We start from the raw sequence: 20,492 nt of genomic DNA, 5'->3' as shown, positions 1-20,492 counted from the left end.
CCAGGCAAAAGTGATAAAGCAGTAATGAAGGCAAACTTTGCCCTATTTTATTATTACTACGTAATACCTCCAAGGATTCGTCGCTAGAGGACACCACACATCCCCATCACGTACACACTACGCCATCCACCACTGACTAATGTTTATTTCTCCATGGAAAATTCCCATGTTACTCCTCTAAAATAAACTATTATTTTAACGGCTAATATAGTTTATATTAGCCGTTAAAATAATAGTTTATTATATTAAAGGCTAATATATTAGCTAATATTATTAATATTTATTACATTCTAATATTATTTTAAAATAATATTAGAATGTAATAAATTAGATCACGACTCCAACCTATTGGTTGGAGTCGTGATCTAATTTTTATGTTGTGGGGCTTCCAACCCTCGGAGATTATGCAGGGTCGGTGGAGTTATGCAGAGTTGTTGCTCATGTTCAATGATCATTAAACTTAAATGGTTTAATCATGACTGTGCCATGCTGTTTCTTGATTCATTTTTTAGTAACCATCATTGAAAGAAAAATCCTCATAGAGCTTTCCATATTAGGAAATACTGAAAATATATGTTCATTATGCATATAAAAGTAAATTTTTTTAATGGTAACACAGTCTTCTTCTTCATTTGTGGTTGTCTTATCACCTACGTTTGCTTTCTTTGCTGATTCTATATCCATCATCATGTGTGACCTAAAGTGGAGATATTTCATGAATAGTTCTGTAGAAGTAAGGTCTTCGCTACAGAAGTTGGCTAGATCATCACAGTGAGTTTTTATGTCTTGATCATCTAAATTATGAAGAGTTTCTAAGAAGCCAAATTTATTAAATATTTCTTCGTACTGTTTTTCTCGCGTATCCAGACTACACCCTCACTCCAAAAAGAAACCGAACTTTTCGAAAAAAAATAGAAGAAACTAGTAGCACCACCTGTTGTATCTTTTTGTGTCGAAAGCGGCAATCTTCATTAGTGTTGTTTCAACTGTTTATGACATTTGTTTCATTAGAAGCCGAGATATACTGCCAAGAGTGACAGTGTGTTTTGACGAACGGTCGGTCGTCACGATATTCATGCCGTACGCGACGAATTCTCGCTATCAATCGCTTCAAAACTTCGAGATAAAACTCACCATTGACCGTTTGGCCAGGCGGAACGAATTCTTTGTGGATCATGCCCTTGGAATCGAAGAAACAAATCTGCATTGTCTTTACTTTTGACTTCTCCAAGAGACTTTTTTTTTCGGACGTCCCTCTTCTGGTGGTCTCCACTCAGCATTCTGGCGCTTTGTTTCGGACTTGTACTCAACACACTACGTTTCGTCACCAGTAACGATCGTTTCAAAGAAGTTTAAGTCCTTACGAGCGGTTTTCATGAGGTCCTTGTAGTGTTCAATTCGATACATTTTTTGGTCGTCGGTCAAAACAAATCGCGAATTCGATTTACGAAGGTCGAAACTCTTGGTCAAAATGTTCTGCACAGTTGATTCTAGAATCTCCAATTCATCTTCAATCAATCTCACGGACGATTTCGGGTTTTCTTTGATGAAATCACGCACTTTTTAGATGTTAACTTCGCTCAGTCCAGTTTTTGGACGGCCCGGCTTTTCGTCGCCCTCAAGCGTCTCACAACCACTTTGAAATCGCTTAAACCACTCGTAAACTTGAGTACGGGATAAGCATTCATCACCATGTGCTATTTGAAGCATTTGATGCATTTCTGTAAAACGTTTACCAAGTTTAACACAAAAGTCAATCGCAGCTCTCTGTTTGAAACTCATTTTCCGACCGGTCCTCAAAACACACTGCCACTATTCGCACTATAACTTGCCTTCTAATGAAACAAATGTCATAAACAGTTGACATAACACTAATGAAGGTTGCTGCTTTAGACAACAAAAAGATACAACAGGTCGCGCCACTAGTTTCTTCTATTTTCGAAAAGTTCGGTTTCTTTTTGGACAGCGGGTGTAGTTACCAAGGAATCTATGATCGGTATGTGTCCACTCTAAATTTCCTGCTGCTCTTAAGTTGTACGTCTGAATCGTCTATGTTTCTACCACCATCTACAAATATTAGCGTGCTGCTGCATTGTTTTATTCGTTTATACGAATCCTGGTAGTTCTTATCCCGTAAATTTTCTTTCGCATGGGATTCATAGTCTTCCAAACAGTTTTTTTTCTCAGTTACAAATGCATTTAAGGACTTAAGCAATTTCATAGTAATAGATAAGTTCGTGCTTTCTTTCTGGAGGACTTGACTCGCACTTTTAAATCGTTTCTAGTTTGTCTCTTAAACCCTGAGCTGTAAGCGATGTTTCTGATGATTCCTGACTCCCTTCTAAGTCATCCAAATTCGATCTGATTTCTTCATAACCTTCGTATAGAGCACTTACTACATCTGCAGACCACCGAGTTCTTGACAATTGCTTTACCACTTTAAACCGAGATCCCAAATGCGAAACCATTATTTCCCAACGATAAGGCGAAGATGAATAGTTGGAAGGGGACCAATCGTTCGATGCTGTTGGCACACTCTCCCTCAATGAGTCTTTGGACTCCATGGAGGTGTCAAATAATAATAATAATGAAAAGAAATGGTAAAGATTTTGAACAAAATCAAAATAAATGGTGATATTTAAGGTACTGTTTACTGCATGAACACCTACAAGGTTCAAGGAATGTCCTTCTCATGGTATATACAATGCATATTTATTTCGTTCCTTAATTTTAGCCTGTAATCCCGAATAATGGCCTGGCATATTTGCTGCATTATCATAGGATTTACCTGTATAGTTCATTAGCGGTATATTATTTTGATCCAAAAAATGTCGTGACTACGTCAGCGAGAATATCTGCTTTATGCCCATGAATGAGAATAACCTGTAAAAATCTCTCTTTAAGAATACTTCCAGAATCATATCTTATTATAAATGTCAGTTGGTCTGCGTGTGTGATATCAGGTGTTGAATCCACCGATATGGAATAATACTTAGCTTTCTGTACTTCGGCGACAATAATTTTCAACACTTTGTAACTCCCATAATTTGTATGAATTCTTCACAAATAGTAGCTGATAGATAGATGGCACCCCCCTTTCCTGTATTACCATACTTCCTTATATTTTCACATAAAAAAAAAAAAATCAAACTGACTGATCAGTTCCAAAATGCCTAAATAATTGCCGTTTTCCTAGGCGAGCCTATGGTTTGGTTATCTCCTCCTAGCGGCAGGCCTCTAAACACTAAAAATTTTATAACTGCAATTATTATTTTCAATACTTCTATCCGGTATTGGCGCTCACTGTTGAACTGGTTACCAATTGTGTGTTTATACGCCCATGCACTTTTAAACGACTTTTGCCATTGGCCATAGTCCGGGATCTGAACTCTTATAATTGTCATTATTTGTACTTACGTTTGCTGTAGCACCAACAGAGGTTGTTTCTTCCTGTACATTATTCAACTTCACTTTCACTGCTCTTACAAAATGTTGTTAGTTTTGGAAGTTTTTGAATAGCCTTTGCCTGTTCTTTCATTTTATTTCGTTTGGCACAACCACTTTCGTAACGTTTCATACTGAGGGGAAGCGTGTTCTCCTAATATCCATATGACTCGCCTATAACTTTTTAACTATTTTCAAACTAGACCAAGACAATAACACAATATACTTATCTACTAATTTGAACTTGTAAAGCAGAAAGCTGACCTGAACTGCGATATATATATTACGGTTGGTATTAGAATTACCTGAAGGCCGCACGAGAAGATTCATTCGGTGTGCGGTATTCCAGCTATGAAAGTTGTTCGAAATTTAGTTTCTATCATTTATGTATTATATTTTGCAGTTCTCGAAATCGAAATTTAGAAGTGCCGGTATACTTTCCCAGGTTCGATTTGCGTTATATCGGCTTTGGCGCACAAAACTTTTACACATGAGCGTTATCAACAATGTTTTGGTCAGAAACTCGTGACTGATGACGTAGGATGCACCAAATCAAGTTAATGTTAATTCCATAAAAGTGAGTAACTCATAGCTTAGCACCGAAATAAAACGAAGTTTAGTAGCAGTTTTTGTTTAACCGGGTTTCTTGTACCCGGAGTTTGAAAACGACAATCGACAAAACTAAATGAAGCTTTTCAACGTAATCTAAGTTCTTTCGTCATAGCATTTTCATAAAATACTTTGCATCAAGTTATATTAGGGTTATGTAATATTTTAACCGGCCCATGTTGAGCACTGAAAATTTGTTTGGTTTCTCTATTTAAAAAAAAAGAAAAAAGAATGGGCCCCTAATGAGAGGGGATCCAGCGGACGCCGGGGTTCCCTAAGCGAAAGTAGGCTATATTAGCCATTAAAATAATAATGTTTATTTGTTTTTTATTATGCATATGTTCTCTGGCTGATTTGCCAGTGAAAAACTAGTTTTGGAATTTAAAAAAGAAAAAAAAAACAAGAACAACTATGTTTTAAAACTGGCTCAATCACCTTTAATGGAAAAAGGTCCATCTAAGGATTCCTTTTTTTCACGAGATAAATCGAATGCAGGTCTTTTCCAATTATAGTGCACATTGTCTTGCCGTTCTTCCAAATGTGTTGTGGTGGACTTGGATATCTACAGACAGTGCTATAGATGTCCAAGACGATGTATTGTAACATCAAAACAAAGAAACACAAATGAGCTAAAAGAAGCAAAAGTTCAAATGGAAACTAATTATTTCCGACAATGATGTTTATGATTGATGGTCTGCAAATACAATAATAATAATAATAAATGATTATCTTTTTGAATACCTCATTTTGTTCCAATATGCATGAATGATTTTTGTGGTTAAAATAGTGAATTTTAGGCTGTTAATTAATAGCATTTTTTCATTATTTTTATGACGAAATCTCATCTGACCTCTCGACAGTGTCTTGCCTTTTTCATTTTAAATTATGAACCCTATAGACAAAAGAGTATGTTTAAAGCCACATTGGGCTTCTAATAAACAGTAGTGGTCAGTTTGATTATTATTATTCAGGCCTTGAAGGAGTCAAAAGACTCACCGTGGGAGGTCCTTCATAGGAAACACAAAGTCTATCATACCACTCATTGACCATTCTCACTCTCACCACTCTTATCAGGCAATGCATTCCATGGTTCAACACCACCCTCCATGCAAAGAAATCACTCCTTGCCCTCTTGCTCACCGCTTCCTTTCATAACTTCCAGGGATGGTCCCTCGTTATTACTCCTTCCTGCTGTTCCACCAAGCGAAAGAACTCTGCAGTGTCAACCTCATATCACCTCTCCTTCTATCTACCAAACTCTGCAGTCCACATTTCCTCAGCCGATCCTCATAACTAACATTGTACAGTCCTGAAATTGTCTTTGTTATCTGCCTTTGTACCCTTTCCACAGTTAATTTATCCCCTTCAAATCTTAGGGACCAAATCTGAGAACAATAGTCTAAGTGTGGTCTGATCAGGGTCTTGTACAATGGAATGATAATTTATCTTTTATCTCTGCAGGTCAGCATCCTTCTCAGTATTGCAGCAATCCTCTGTGTTACCTTCACCACCTTTGCAATATGTTCCCTGTATTTCTATCAATCGTCAACCCCGGATCTCTTGTCTCCCCTACTTCCTCCAGTACGACTTCTCCAATAGAGTATGAAGTGTGTCCCAAACCTCAAGACCTTATATTTTGCTGCATTAAACCGACACCCCCATTCATTTGCCCATCTGTCTAGTTTATTCAAATCCTCTTCCAGGGCTACCCCATCTGCACTATTGCTAATAATTTACTATTACTATTATATTTGATAACAGTGTTGAAATCATTCTGAATAAAGATAAAGCACCATAATATATTTTTATTTTGCAAAGGCCTGATGGAGTATAATATAATTACAGATGAATGAACAGCTGATGGCCTGGATAGGAGAATAGGTAGCTGACCAAGAGTAAGAAAATAGCATAAAGATCAAAGACCCCGTATAGTGGAGAGCTCTGTTGAGCATGACAGCATTTTGTTCTTGAGCATTGTTGTTGTTGCAGTAATTACAAGTAGAAATAAGGAATCATTATACTTTAGCATATATATTTTGGAAGATTAGGATAGATCAGTGCTGTCCAGCATCTACAGAGCCAAGATTTTTAAGAGTTAGATGGTGGGCCACATTTTTTTTTTTTTCAAAATATATATGTATATGATGATGTAAATATAAAGATGTCCTGCCTAACTTATTAAACCTTTAAGCACTTTTCATTAATAGTAGAGCAATTGAAAAAAACAAACAAACATTTAATCGAGAGCACAGTGGACTATTAATTGATTAATAAAAACATAACCTTATTTTAAAACAAAATGCAAAGTTTTATAAAATATGACCAAACCACTCAGTTCTCTTGTTTCTTATAAAAGATGGGATGTCTGGTCTTTGAAACAGGTTTCATAGTTCATCGTTATGTCTTTGTTCATACAGTCGAGTATTCTGATTGTAAGATGGTCCAAAATTTTTTCTCAGTTCTTTTCTTTCAAATGTTCAAGGCACAGCATGATGAGCTGTGTGTGTGATAAACGGACCTCCCAGATGAGTCTTTGACTCCATGAGGTCTTCGGGTAATAATAATTTTTTTTTAACACTTTATTTTGTTTGCATACATATAATAATTACATTATAAATTAGAGAAATTACAAAATTTAAAGATTATAAAAATTACATTGATTTCTGAAATCTTTTTTACACAATTACAAGAATCATTTTTAATGACATGCCAGCTTGTAATTTTTACAAAATTCAGCACTAAGTGCTGCATATGTGATTCATTTTCTACATTTCATTTCAATTAAATTTTTGATAGCAATACTGTTTTGAATCTATATTTACAACACGTGTTCTTCTAATATTAACAATGAAGATTACATGGAATTTTTGAATAATGGATAATAATACGTAAAGAGCCAAGAGGCTATTTTTTTCAGGCAGCGTATGATAATAATTTTTTTTTTATTACATTACATACATTTGTTACAGTTATTACATACATTACATACATTTGATTACATATGATACAACATTATTTACATTTGTTTACATATGATACTTACATTACGTACATTTGTTTACATATAATACACACATTACATACATTTGTTTCCATGTGATATGTACTTTACATGCATTTGGTTACGTATGATACATTTTTTTTCTTTTTTTTTCTTTTTTTTTTTGTCTTGGATGTAATTTCTCAACTTTCATCCTCGAAACTTATTTGTAAGCTTATCTGAGGATGACACCAGTTGGTTATTATTTATTGGTTGGTTTGCTGTGTTAGGAAGCTACGAAATCTATGATTGAGAAATTCGCGCGTGTGCATGCGCACGCACATACGATGACTTGGAATGTATTGATGCGTTGCTGAACTGGAAGCCTGAACGAATATATTGTGTTTCATTAAGTTTGTATGGTATTTTGGGTGCGTGTTTCTTGTTCATAGTATGTCCTTAGAGCTCTTTTCAAGCTATTGTAGTTTGTAAGGTTTCTGTATTCAAAAGGTAATTTGTTTATTATGTCTGGGATGTAGAAGTTTCGTGTGGCCTTTCCGTAGTGATTATTGTATTTATATGATAAGTTTTCTATTATCTCCTTTTGTTGCTGATTGCGTTTTACAACCATAGGTTAATATTGGTCATAGCTTAAATACAATTTCTCTTTGGATTTTCTTGATAGTATTCTAGACTTCAGGAGTTGTAAAGTTGCAAAATATCCATTGGCTTTTTCAGTTCTCTTTTCTGTCTCTTGATGCATATCATTGTGTTTGTTAATGTTGACTCCTAGATAGTTAAAGTTATCCACTTGTTCAAAGATATGATGATCAACAACTAAGCTGGATCAATCTTGATGGATCCTTGAGATCCATCAAGATTTCTCCATTTATGACAAGACTTATTTGCCTTGTTTAAATTAAATGTAGTCTGTATAACATCCTTACAAGAGTCTCCAAGGATAATAATGTCATTGGCATAAGCAAATAGTACACTGTCCCTGTTTTCCATTCTCTGTTATACATTTTTAGTTCTCTAATGACTTTTTCCAACTGGTTTTTGAAGGGTTTGTGAGAGAGCCTTGACATAGTCCAGATTTTATTTCAAAACTCGATGAACATTCCTGGAGGAAGCGTATTTATCATATTTATATACTTTTATGGTACACTGAAAAGTCTCATTGCATCCCATAGTGCATTCTGATGTATACTGTCATATGCTTTTTTATAATCCACAAATACGAGATATAATTCTTTATCATATTCATAATGTTTTTCTAGCTATTGTTGGAGTATGAAAATATCTGTCATCAACTTTCCCTTGCAGAAGCCATACTGATATTTTCCTATAATGTTTGAAGCATATACATTAATTCTTTCTTTTCCAAATCAGTGTAGACAATATTTTGTAGCAAATGTCAAAGAGAGAGGGAGAGATACTTCTATACAGTAGTTACTAGTTATCATAGTCTCCTTTATTAAAAATAGGGCAGAGTATGGCTGTATTCCAATCAACTGGGATATCTTCTTTTGCCATATCAGTTTGATGAGTTCATAAATCTAAGTTGTTAATGGTGTTCCTCCAATTTTTAGAAGTTTTGCTAGAATTTTATTTTCATTAGCTGCTTTATTATTTTGTTGTGCTTTAATAAAATTCTCAACTTCAATCAGATATGTTCCTCAATTTTGGGTTCTTCAACAATTTTGCTTAAACATTGTATCTCTGATGTAAGTTCAGGTCTCCAGTAAGCAGGAAAACTGTGTCATATTAGGCAATGAAATCTCCCAACTGAAAGCCATTGCAGAACATCCATGGCCAGATTTGAATCTAGCCTATTGATTGGAGAGCAGATTTATTAATCACTGGGCCAACCAGGCCAGCTAATTATCAAGTTGATTTGATTGTTCCTCATATAAGCATACAGAACTTTTCCAAAAAATCTTGATTCACTTGTTATGATTTTTCATGTTCTATTGTTGCGTTGACATTGATGGTAGTTGCAGTTCATTATTGTTGGTGGATTTGAGTGGTGGAGATGGAGAGTTGTGGAGTAGGTGCTCTCTCGATGAGTCTTTGGACTCCCTGGAGGTGTAACGTAATAATAATAAGGTTTTCATCTGGTGGTGGTGGTGGTGATGATGACTTGTTTAGTATCAAAATATTATTATTATGTGACACCTCCAAGGACTCATTGTGGGAGGGAACACTCCACTACAACTCACCATCTCCCGTACTCAATCCTCCAACTACATAATATTACTACCATCAACACACAGAACTATCTACAGCATTGTCTGATTTCATGAACAATTTCTTTTTTTTGGTAATTAACTCTCCTTGGTTGTTAAAAGTGGATGACCAAGTAATATCTGCATTATACAATCTTGACCATGTGGACAGAGTAAGGGAATATGGATAGTAGGCTGGGATAGATAAAACTTGAACAGAAAGATAATATAGTAGAAGCATAAGTTTGAGATACACATAACCTTCAGTTTGGACATGAAATCATATGAGCAGATGGTAGATCATGTAAGGAAGTTGAGCAATAGATGGTGGGAAAAGAATAATAAGATGATTTTGTACATGGACAATGATGAATGAAAGGCGTACATTGCTCAAATGGGTGATGAGTGCTTTGCCATACAATAAATTTAAGGCAAGGTATTATAAGCACAAGGAAAGTTGGAGTTGGCTTCCTGCAATGAGTTTGGGGACTTCATGAATGGCCAATAATAATAATTACTGTCAGTTTGAAATTCCATTTGGAACAGGATTTTATATAACCCATTAAGAGAAAAGTTCCATGTTTGATCTCTAGAGCAAGGTCTTTGGACTATGTAAAAAAAGTAATAAATAAAAAAATAATGAGTATGACCATATTGCCACCTATTGGTGAGAGTGATCATAAGGTCTTGACCTGGGAGGTGGCTAAAGGTGTGGAATTTTCGATTAACACAGGGTATATGTGGAATTACTGTGCTGGCAAGTATGACAAGATTAGGAGATTGCTTGGTTCAGTGCCATGGCATGTAAAACTGCAAGGGCTGGATGTCGATAGAGCATGGGAAGTGATCAAGGAGCATTTACAGGAGGTTATGGTTGATTGTATACCTAGGGTCCCGATAGTAAAACAAGTAGGGGTTAAATGGATGAATAACACCATTAAGCTTGAGCTGCAAAAAAAGAAACAACTGTGGAGGGAATTTAAAGAGAAAGGTGACCTACAGGCACACGAACGGTATAAAGCACAGGGCAGAAGGGTAACGAGTGTGGTTAAGTAAAGCAAAAGCGGATTATGAAACTAGCTATGCAAGTTAAAGAGAATCCCAAACAGTTCTTTCAATATTCTGCAAGTAAAAGAAAAACTGTACATGGCAGAATGATTTTAAGGAATGCCGATGGCAAGGAGGTCACTGAATCAGTCGATATAGTGGAATTACTGAGTGAGCACTTAGCAAGAGTATAACATCCAGGTGGTGACATTAAAAGAATGAAGGAACCATTAGTTTATACGGGAATTGTGATGAATGAAGTGGAGGTGAATAGTCTATTACAGAACCTTAATGTGAATACATCTGTGGGATTGGATGATATACCGGCACAGGTCTTACATGAAGTGGCTAAAGAATTATCAGTGCCCTTGACCATGTTGTTTAATCTGAGTCTTGGGTCTGGTTTAGTCCCAAAAGTGTGGAAAGAGGGGAAATTAGTTCCACTGCATAAAGGAGGAACCAAGACAACTGTTGCAAATTACCGACCGATCAGCATATCAGGAGTCGTTGTCAAGGTCTTGGAGAAAGTAGTCAAGGGAAAACTACAGGAATGGATTGATGAAAATGAGATACTGTATGGGGGACAGCATGGCTTTGTGAAGGGTAGATCATGCCTCAGTAACTTGCTCAAGTTTTATAACACAGTGACGGCTGAACTGGATAAGGGTAATGGATTTACAGTGATACTGCTGGACCTGGCTAAGACCTTTGACAGGATACCACATGGAATTCTAATCCGTAAACTGCAACATATGGGAATGGATTATAGGGTTGGTGAGATGGATAGGTGGGTGTTGATGGAGAGATATCAGAGAGTAGTTTATTCAGGAGTAGAGTCCAAAAGACGGCCTGTGACTAGTGGTATGCCGCAGTGGTCCAAGTGTTCTTGGACCACTGCTGTTCAATTTGTTCATTAACAATATAGGGAAGGATCTACGAGGAACAGTTCATTTGTTCGCTGATGATGCAAAGTTGGGTAGGGCAATAGTGAATGCAGAAGATGTCAAAATCTTGCAGGAAGATTTGGATAGATTGGTGTTCTGGGCTAAGGAGAATGGATGTCAATTTAATGTTACGCATTTTGGGGTGAAAAGATTAGCAGCAGTATACCACATTGGTGGAACTGTACTCCAGGAGATTGATGAGGCCAGGGACTTGGGAGTGTTGGTGGATAGGGAGATGAAGTTTAGGGGGCACATTGCAAAAGTGGCTAAATCAGCTCATCAAATCACTTGGTTGTTGAAAAATACTTTGACGAGTAGAGACAAGCAAGACAAGCCTTGATAAGACCTCATCTCGACTACTGTGCCCAGATTTGGTTACCTAGGTTTCTTCTGGATGGGGAGGAGGTGGAGAGGATCCAGAGGCGAGTGACCAAGATGATAGCAGGTCTATGGAATGAACCTTATGAGAACAGGTTGAAGATATGTGGGTTGCAGAAACTGGTTGATAGGTGGAAGAGGGGAGATATGATTGAGACATTCAAATTGCTGAAGGGTTTCTATAGGATTAATTCAGAGGATATTTTTGAGATCAGGACTGGTGGTGGGAGAACTAAGGGACATCTATGGAAGCTGGGCAAGAGTGTGGTTAGCAAGGGCTGAGTTCTTTACTTTTAGAGTGGTAAATGAGTGGAATAAGCTGCCAGAGTCTGTTGTGGGTGCTATGATAGTGAATGAGTTCAAGGCAAGGTATGATAGATACTGTGAAAATGCCAAATAGTTGTGTGGACATGATGTTTAGGGCCTCCCTCGATGAGTCTAAGGGCGACTTATTATTATTATTACAGGCGACTCCAGGGAGTCGCCCGTAATAATAAAATATAAAATTAATAAAATACTATGGGTTTACAAAAACCTTCATGGGTGAGTTATATAAAAAAAGTAGAACATTAAGGAATAAAATATTAAAACAACACAGAAAGCTAATGATTTGATTCATAATACTAGTAGCATAACTACCACGCAAGAAAACTTCATAATTTGGGAAAAGATGAGTGTTCATTATGCACAATGAAAGATCTCAAGGAGATCTCTTCCCTCTTGTGTTGGAGGAGGGCTTAAAATCTATGATGGAGAGATCACAAAATATGGACATGCTGGTTATTATTGAAAATGCCTATTCTGTTTAAGTATGAGAATGAAATTCTCTGTTCAAGATGTTTCATAAATTTGTCATAAGTTTAAATATGGCTGCCTACAACAACCTTCTGGTCACTTCATGACATCGAAATCTGAAAAAGAAAGACTTATATAGACTTAATTTTAGTTGCCATCTACAGAAAATTTGTATATGCTTTCTTTAGTTGATTCCAGAGCTAGTTGATCATCAGTGCTGGCAAAATAGGGTTTTATCAGTCCTTGAAGGCACTCAAATTTTACTGAGTTATATTCATCTACAACTCAACAAAATCAACATTAGATAGCACATTACAGGCATATCCTTACAAACAAATACCAGCATTTCATCCTGTCTAGCATACAGGAAAATCAACCTTAACCTTGACAATGGTGGAGAGAAGGAGACCAACTAAAAACCAATTTCAAAGTTATGCCCAAAAGAGTGCTATGCCCTTTGAAGAATGTGAACGAGTTAGAAGATAAGGGAAAAAATGAAATTCAATCTTTATTCTACTTCCCAACAACCAGTGTGAGCATGTTGCTAATCCTGTCTATGTTCATTCATTGCTTCCTCTATATTCAATGACTCTCACCAAGTGCCTTTAGTGCATGCTGGGCCAGTTCTGAGAAAGTATGCTTTTGCAGCCTGTGCAAATGCATACTTTTTTTTTCTTTTTAAGCCAATAAAGTTTAAGAGCATGTGATAACATTTCTGTAGGGAAGTGAAACATGGACCATAAAAAGGAAAGATGAAAAACGAATTCAAACAGAAGAAATGAAATTTCTCAGAAAAACAGCTGGATATACCAAATGGGACCATAAAACAAATTAAGAAATTTTACAATCCATGAATATAAAATCAATTAATTACTACATAAGAGAGTATAAACAAAAATGAATAGAATGTTTAAATCAAATGGACAACAGCAGACTACCGAAAATATTATACAGATATAAAATAAGTGGAAAAAAGAAGAATCAGAAAACCAGAACACCTGGTCTAAAATCCATGTTAGGAAGAAGAAGAAGATTGAAAACAGAAATAACTGTTTCATCATTACCACGAAAATCCCAAATGAAAAATAATTATTCTTGTGTAAAAGGATGTTTCTTTTTTGTCTGCTTTTCTCCAAATTGTAATTGTATGTGGAATGTCACTGAATTGCTAGTCATCTTATTGAGTTGGCTCACTTTAGCTTGAATCTTGGAAATTATTCTGTCCTTGATGACATCTTGTTGCTCAAAATGATGTAAGGATGTTGGTTATGAATTGTACATCAAAGCCAAAGTGAAACCATTAGAATTTACTGAATAAACTTACAGGTTCAAGCTAGTGACAAATGTATTATTATCTGAAAGCATTTTGGTGGGGAAGACAATGTTACAGTCCATTTTGATAGCATTAACATCACACAAGGAGATGAAGTGACAGCATCACTATCCAAAAATTGTTCAAGATTGAGTTAGAGCATGGTAAATCCCAGCATACCTTGTCCCCTTTTCTAATCAGAATTCTGTTGAACGTGTCATCATATGTGGGATATCTTGGAGAAGTGAAAGAAGTGGAAACTGATAAACTCGGTTTCTTGCTTTTGAAATGTGTTCTTCTTCTTCCCATAGTTTATAATGGACTGTCGAGTAGATATCAGGAAATAGTCCTCACAGAAATCTTCCACCAATTCCTTGTAGGTCTTCAATCCTACCAAGATAACCTAAAGTGACCCTACCAGGAGATATTCCCAATGTGCTTCATTTGTTCCGTATAATGTTTCATCCCCCCCGCCACGATTTGCAGAGGGGGGGGGGGTGAAACTTCCATACAGAAGTATTGAATTAACTAGTGTGTCAATAATGCATAATCTGTAATTTTATTATATATATTATATTAATTATTATATTATATAAGCTTATTATATGTCCATAGTGTTTTAGATTTTGGAGTGCTGTTGTTGCTTTTGCAATTTTTGTTCTAATATCCTGTCTTGATCTTCCATCTTTATTGCAGGACTTGGAGAGGAGATGTGTTCAAAGAATGTATTTTTATAAATCTCACTGCAAATATCTGAGAACTATAATACAAATGATAACTCTGCAAATATTCATGCATCAAATTTGTTGGCATTGTGTAATATAGATTTTGAATTTTTGACATCCTGCTTCATTAATTTATACTGATAAACACTTTGTCAAAAAGTGACTCAATAACTTTAATTTCTGTTGTTTATAGCATTCTTTTGATGTAAAAACTTAAACCTAAAATTGTAAAGAGTCGTTTCAAATCTTTTACATTAAAAACTGGTGTTATGATTGTATATTTATTAATAAAAAAAGTTTGTTTACTAAAATGTTAAGTTGGTATTTCTTTTATTTTCTACAGTTTGACTTAGTATGTGATAGGGATTGGTTGATATCGCTTTCTCAGTCTCTATATATGGGAGGAATGATGGCTGGAGTGTTGCTGTTTGGTCATCTTGCAGATAGGTAAATTTCATGAGAAACTTAAATAATTAGTAAGCATCATTCTAATTAACACATACTTCATGTGTGTATTAGTTGAATAAAAAATATATTCCTTTTTCTTTAGAATGCTTATTTGTTCACTTAATGAAATTTGTTTCTGTTTGATTATTTTTTTTATATTCATGTCTGTGAGAATAATTAAGGGTTCAATTTATGATTACTATTAACAATCTACAGAACAAACAGCTTATCATAGGAAATCTCACTCAACCAACAGAAATATTTATCATATTAAACCTTAGTAACCTTATAAACCAGAATTCCCAGGGTGGATGGTAGCAGGGGTGGCCTCTTGTGGGAATGGGTGCTTGGGAAAGGGGAACGACATCAGGTAACACTGAGTCCAGTGGGGTCGAGAGGGGACAATGATGGGTATAGAAGCAGTAACATTTTTATGCTTTATACTAATGCCAGGAGTATCCGAAATAAAGGAGATGATTGGTGGCACTGATAGCATCAGCCTGGCCAAAGATTATTGGGATATCTGAGATGTGGTTGATGGAGGATGATATAATAACAGGAATTGAAGTAGCAGCATTTTTCGGCAGGATAGGAAAGGAAAACGTAGTAGTGGAGTACTGCTTATGATAAGTGATGATTTATGTCCTCTAAGAGTGGAGGCTTTGGAAGGCAGTGACATTAATGGTTTTGAAAGCATATGGCGTGAGGTAGAAGTGGCCAAGACAGGATATTTAGTGGGAGTGTTGCTACAAATCAGAGAGCACAGAGGGTGGGGCGCAGGAGATGTTTAGGCAGTTGAGCTTGACAAGTGCAAGAAGAATGCTTGTTATGGGAGATTTTAACTATAAGCTGGGATGAGGAAGATGCGTGTAGTAATAAGGGGATGGAATTTCTAGAATTCTTGAGGGACAAATGTCTTAGAGGCAACATGTAATAGAGGGAACAATAGGTTCAAGAGTTTTGGATTTAGTCATAGCATTAGAACAGCTGATAATAAGTGAGATGATATCTCTCCCACCAGTTGGAGAGCGTGACCATGTAGTTTTGACTTGGAAGATGAATAGATATGCAGGTGTATCAAAGAAAAGGGAACATATGTGGAATTATAAGGCAGGTGATTATAATAGCCTTAGGTATCAACTAGGGACAGTTCTGTGGAGGGCAGAATTGGAAGGCCAGGATATCATTAGTGCTTGGGAAATTGTGAAGGAATATTTATTAGCAGCAACAGTAAGCTATATTCCACAAGTGAGACACAATTTGGTGTAAAGTGAATGACAAACAATATCAAGCAGGAACTACAGTTGAAAAAGAGATTATGGAAGAGATATAAGGAGAGAAGTGGAGGACAGATACACAAAGAATATAAGATGCAGGCAGGAGAGTGACCAGTATGGTAAGGAAGGCAGAACTGGAATATGAGAAGAGATTGACTAAGATCCAAAGAAAATCCTAGGGAATTTTTTAGCTATGTGGCCAGTAGGAGAAGAAATGATTGTGGAAGAATGACATTGTGGGATAAAAATGGGAATAGAGTGACTGAATGCAGAGGACATAGTGGAGTTGTTCAGTGTGCACTTTATTGGAGTATTTCATCCCGGAGAAGTAGGTTTTAATACTAGAGGGGATAGCGCAGGTTCAAGGTTTAGATGCACAAGAGGAGAGTGTGTTCCAAATACTGAGTACTCTGGATACCAGTAATGCAGGACTGGATGGTATTTCACCACAGGTTTTAAGAGAATGTGCGAAAGAACTGACAGCTCCATTGACCTGGCTCTTGAATAAAATCTGACTGCAGGAAATCTACCCAAGGAATGGAAGGAAGGTAAGATAATGCCACTGCACAAGGGTGGTAGAAGACTGGAAGTGTCTAATTATAGGCCAATTTGTGTCTCATCAGTAGTTGTTAAGGTCTTGGAGAAATTAGTGAGGGACTATATACAGATGAGGGTAATGTTATCTGTGAGAATCAATGGATTTGTTAAGGGGTACTCTTTCTTTAGTAATATGATTGATTTTTTTAATAAAGTGACAAGAGCAGTTAATGAGGGAAAGGCATTTACTGCCTTTCCCTCATTAACATTTTTTGGATTTTTTGGATTTTGCAAAGGTGTTTGACAGGGTGCCATATGATAAGCTGATATTTAAGTTGCAGCACATGGGTTTAGATGTGGAGTTAGTCAAATGGATTCAGGATTGGCTGTCTGATAGGTATTAGAGAGTTGTGTATGGTGGGGCAATATCAGGGAAGCAGAAGTTACAAGTGGGGGTTCTACAGAATTCAGTACTACTGGGACATGTATTGTTCAACCTTTATATCAGTGACATTCTCAGTGGATTGCATGGGGATATTCAGGTTGTTTGCAGATGATGTGAAGCCAGGAAAGGTTATTAGTAATAGTGAAGATGTGGCAGCCCTGCAAGAGGATTTAAATAAACTGGACAGATGGGCAAATGAATGGGGATATCAGTTTACTGCAGAAAAAGGTAAAGTCTTGAAGTTTGGGATACATCAATGGGGAGGCAGCATACTCTGTTGGAGGAGCTGTACTGGAAGAGGTAGGGAAGACAAGAGATCTGGGAGTGATGATTGATAGAAACCTGAAATTCAGGGAACGTATTGCAAAGGTAGTGAAGGTAACTCAGAGAATTGCTGCAATACTGAGAAGGATGCTGACCTGCATAGTTATCATTCCACTGTATAAAGCTCTGATCAGGCCACACTTGGACTGTTGTTCTCAAATTTGGTCCCCAGGATTTGAAGGGGATAAATTAACTGTGGAAAGGGTACAGAGGTGGATAACAAAGATGGTTTCAGGACTATACAATGTTGGTTATGAGGATTGGCTGAGGGAATGTGGACTGCAGAGTTTGGTAGTTAGAAGAAGGAGAGGTGATATGATTGAGACTTTTAAATTACTGAGAGATACAAGGTTGACACTAGTGAGTTCTTTTGCTTGGTGGAACAGGGGGAAGTTATGAAAGGAAGCTGTGAGCAAGAGGGTGAGGAGTGGTTTCTTTGCATGGAGGGTGGTTGAACTATGGAATGCACTGCCTGATAGAGTAGTGAGAGTACAAACGGTCAATGAGTTCAAGGAATGGTATTACAGACTTTGTGCTTTCTAAGAAGGACCTCCCACAACGAGTCTTTTGACTCCATGTAGATCTGCGTAATAATAATAATAATAATAAAAATAATAATAGTAATTACAACTGCAGCAACTAAGGTTATAAGGCAAGTATATTATGTCACCTAATCTTATGAGTTCTTTGGTTGGTTTGTTTGTGTTTGAAGGATAAAAACCCAAGTTTCTGTGAAAAAAAACCGAAGGGTTTTTTTCTTGAAACTTTGTTGTTGTTGTTATTATTATTATTATTATGATTATTATTATTGCTACACCTTCCATGCAGTTGGAAGACTCGTTATGGGAGGTTCATTCAACTGACAACATTTTTATTATACCAAATATTAAATTTGGTATAATAAAATTTCTAATGAAGGGCAAATATCATTGTTCTCTAACTACACTATAGAGGTAGTGAGACTAAGGAACTGTGCATGTGCTCATGCACTCATATCAAGGCACATGTCTACCCACTCAGACTTATTAGTTAGTTGCCTACCTTCTGTTCCAAACATGCAACACCCTGATGAAGCATTGGAATCTATTGATGATAGGCATGCCAAATAAACTGGCCATTCAGTGCAAATATGGGATAACCATATTTTTATTCATGAAATTAAGTTTCATAAGTTATGTGCGTATTTAATAACATGTAATTTATTTACACATTGAAAGTAAATTGTTAATACTTTTTTAGAATGAATTTTATACAGTCAGTAAACAAATGATATTTTCAAAATGTTTGAGGTGTAAAAAATTGGGGAACCGATGCATTGCATTCATTGCAATCCCTGTTTAACTCACTTTACATGTATATTAATTCAGTTTGGGTAGTTTTGAATTGAAAGGATAATTAAGTCCATGAAGTGTCTTTATTTGATTTGGTCATTTGCATGCTATTTTCTCAGATCCTAATTCAAGTACAATGCACACCTTATTTTATGATTCTGTTAGATTTCTAGGCTTAGTTTTTTAATAAAATGCAGAAAGATGAATACAGTGCTAAGAACTTTATTATTATACTAGGGGGGCTACCACATCCAATCCCCCCCCCCCCAGGTTCCGGACTGGTAGGCCGGTTCTCCTTGAATTTTGAAGACTCGACATTCAGGGTAGCCCCTGAGTTTCAAAACGTTTCAAAAAACGTGACATACAAACAGTGACATAAAAAGGCTTATCATTTTATATATATATATATAGGGTAGATTTTATTATTATATTTATAATATATTATATTATATTATATTATTATTCCAGCCTGGCTGGCAAAGTGGTTAGCGTATCTGCTCTCCAGTCAAAAGGCTGCGAGTTCGAATCCTGCCGTGGGCATGGATGTTTTTGATTGTCTGTGAAAATACTAGTGGTGGTGGTGGTCGGCAATAGATGGCATTGGTGTAGATGTGGTTCATTGTAGATGGAGCTGGTGATGGAGACAGAGAGTTGTAGAGCAAGTGCCCTCCCTTGATGAGTCCATGGACCCCCTGGATTACATAATACAATAATATGATATTGTATTATGTAATAATAATAATAATAATATTAATTATTATTATTATTATTACACCCTCCATGGAGTCGAAAGACTCATTGTGGGAGGTTCATTCAACTGACAACATATTTATCATATAGAATCATAAAGTCCTTAACACGCCTTGCATTAACAACATATTCTGGCAATGCATTCCATTCGCTGACAATTCTCCATGTAAAAAATCTACTCCTCACATCCTTCTTCACCACACTTTTACATAACTTCCAAGAATGATCTCTGGTTCTTCACCGTCTACTCTTTTTATAATCTCCTCTGGATTAATCTGATAAAATCCTCTCACTAACTTAAATGTCTCTATCATATCACCTCTCTTCCTCCTATCCACCAAACACTGCAATCCACATCTCTTCAACCTCTCTCCATAACCAGCATTCCAAACTCCTGATATTGTCTTAGGTACTCATCTCTGGACCCTCTCTAATTTTTTCCCATCACATTGAAAACCAGGTGACCAGATCTGAGCACAATAGTCCAAGTGTGGTCTGACCAGTGCTTTATACAGTGGCACAAGTACTTCCTTATCCTTGCAATGTTAGAGTACTTCTTATCATAGCAGCACTACGATGTGCAACCTTTGTGACCCTATCAATATGCTCTCTAAACTTCAGTCTACTGTCAACCATCATTCCCAAATCTCTAATCTCATCCACTTCCTGAAGTAAGGAATCATTGATATAGTACACAGCCTTATATTTCTGCATTTCAGAATGCAACACCTTGCACTTATTGATATTAAAACTACAACCCCACTCTTTTGTCCAAGTAAAAAGTCTATTCAAATCTTCGATTCAGCATCAGCAGTGCTACTTATAATTCTTCCCAACTTTGCATCATCAGCAAATAACTGAATTCTTATTCTTAATAATTAATAGCTATAATGATAACTTGTTATCTGTTTTTTATGTA

At 36.4% G+C, this 20,492-nt stretch overlaps 1 protein-coding gene across 4 annotated transcripts in view; it reads left to right on the top strand.

Annotated features, from left to right (window-relative positions):
• Positions 1 to 20,492, top strand: part of LOC150092412 (organic cation transporter protein-like) — a 248,564-nt gene that overhangs the window by 136,375 nt on the left and 91,697 nt on the right. For all 4 annotated transcript variants that reach the window (XM_090414999.1, XM_090415000.1, XM_090415001.1 and 1 more), the window contains one exon: positions 14,806 to 14,909. In XM_090414999.1, coding sequence (XP_090271125.1) covers positions 14,806 to 14,909 — 104 coding nt within the window. The remainder of the gene's footprint in view (positions 1 to 14,805; positions 14,910 to 20,492) is intronic.

This window comes from Typopeltis vanoorti, chromosome 26, assembly GCF_054136105.1.
Source record: "Typopeltis vanoorti isolate ZY-2024b chromosome 26, IOZ_Tvanoo_1.0, whole genome shotgun sequence".
Taxonomy (NCBI): domain Eukaryota; kingdom Metazoa; phylum Arthropoda; class Arachnida; order Uropygi; family Thelyphonidae; genus Typopeltis; species Typopeltis vanoorti.
The sequence above is the reverse complement of the archived record's forward strand: the minus strand, read 5'-3'. Positions and strand labels throughout refer to the sequence as shown.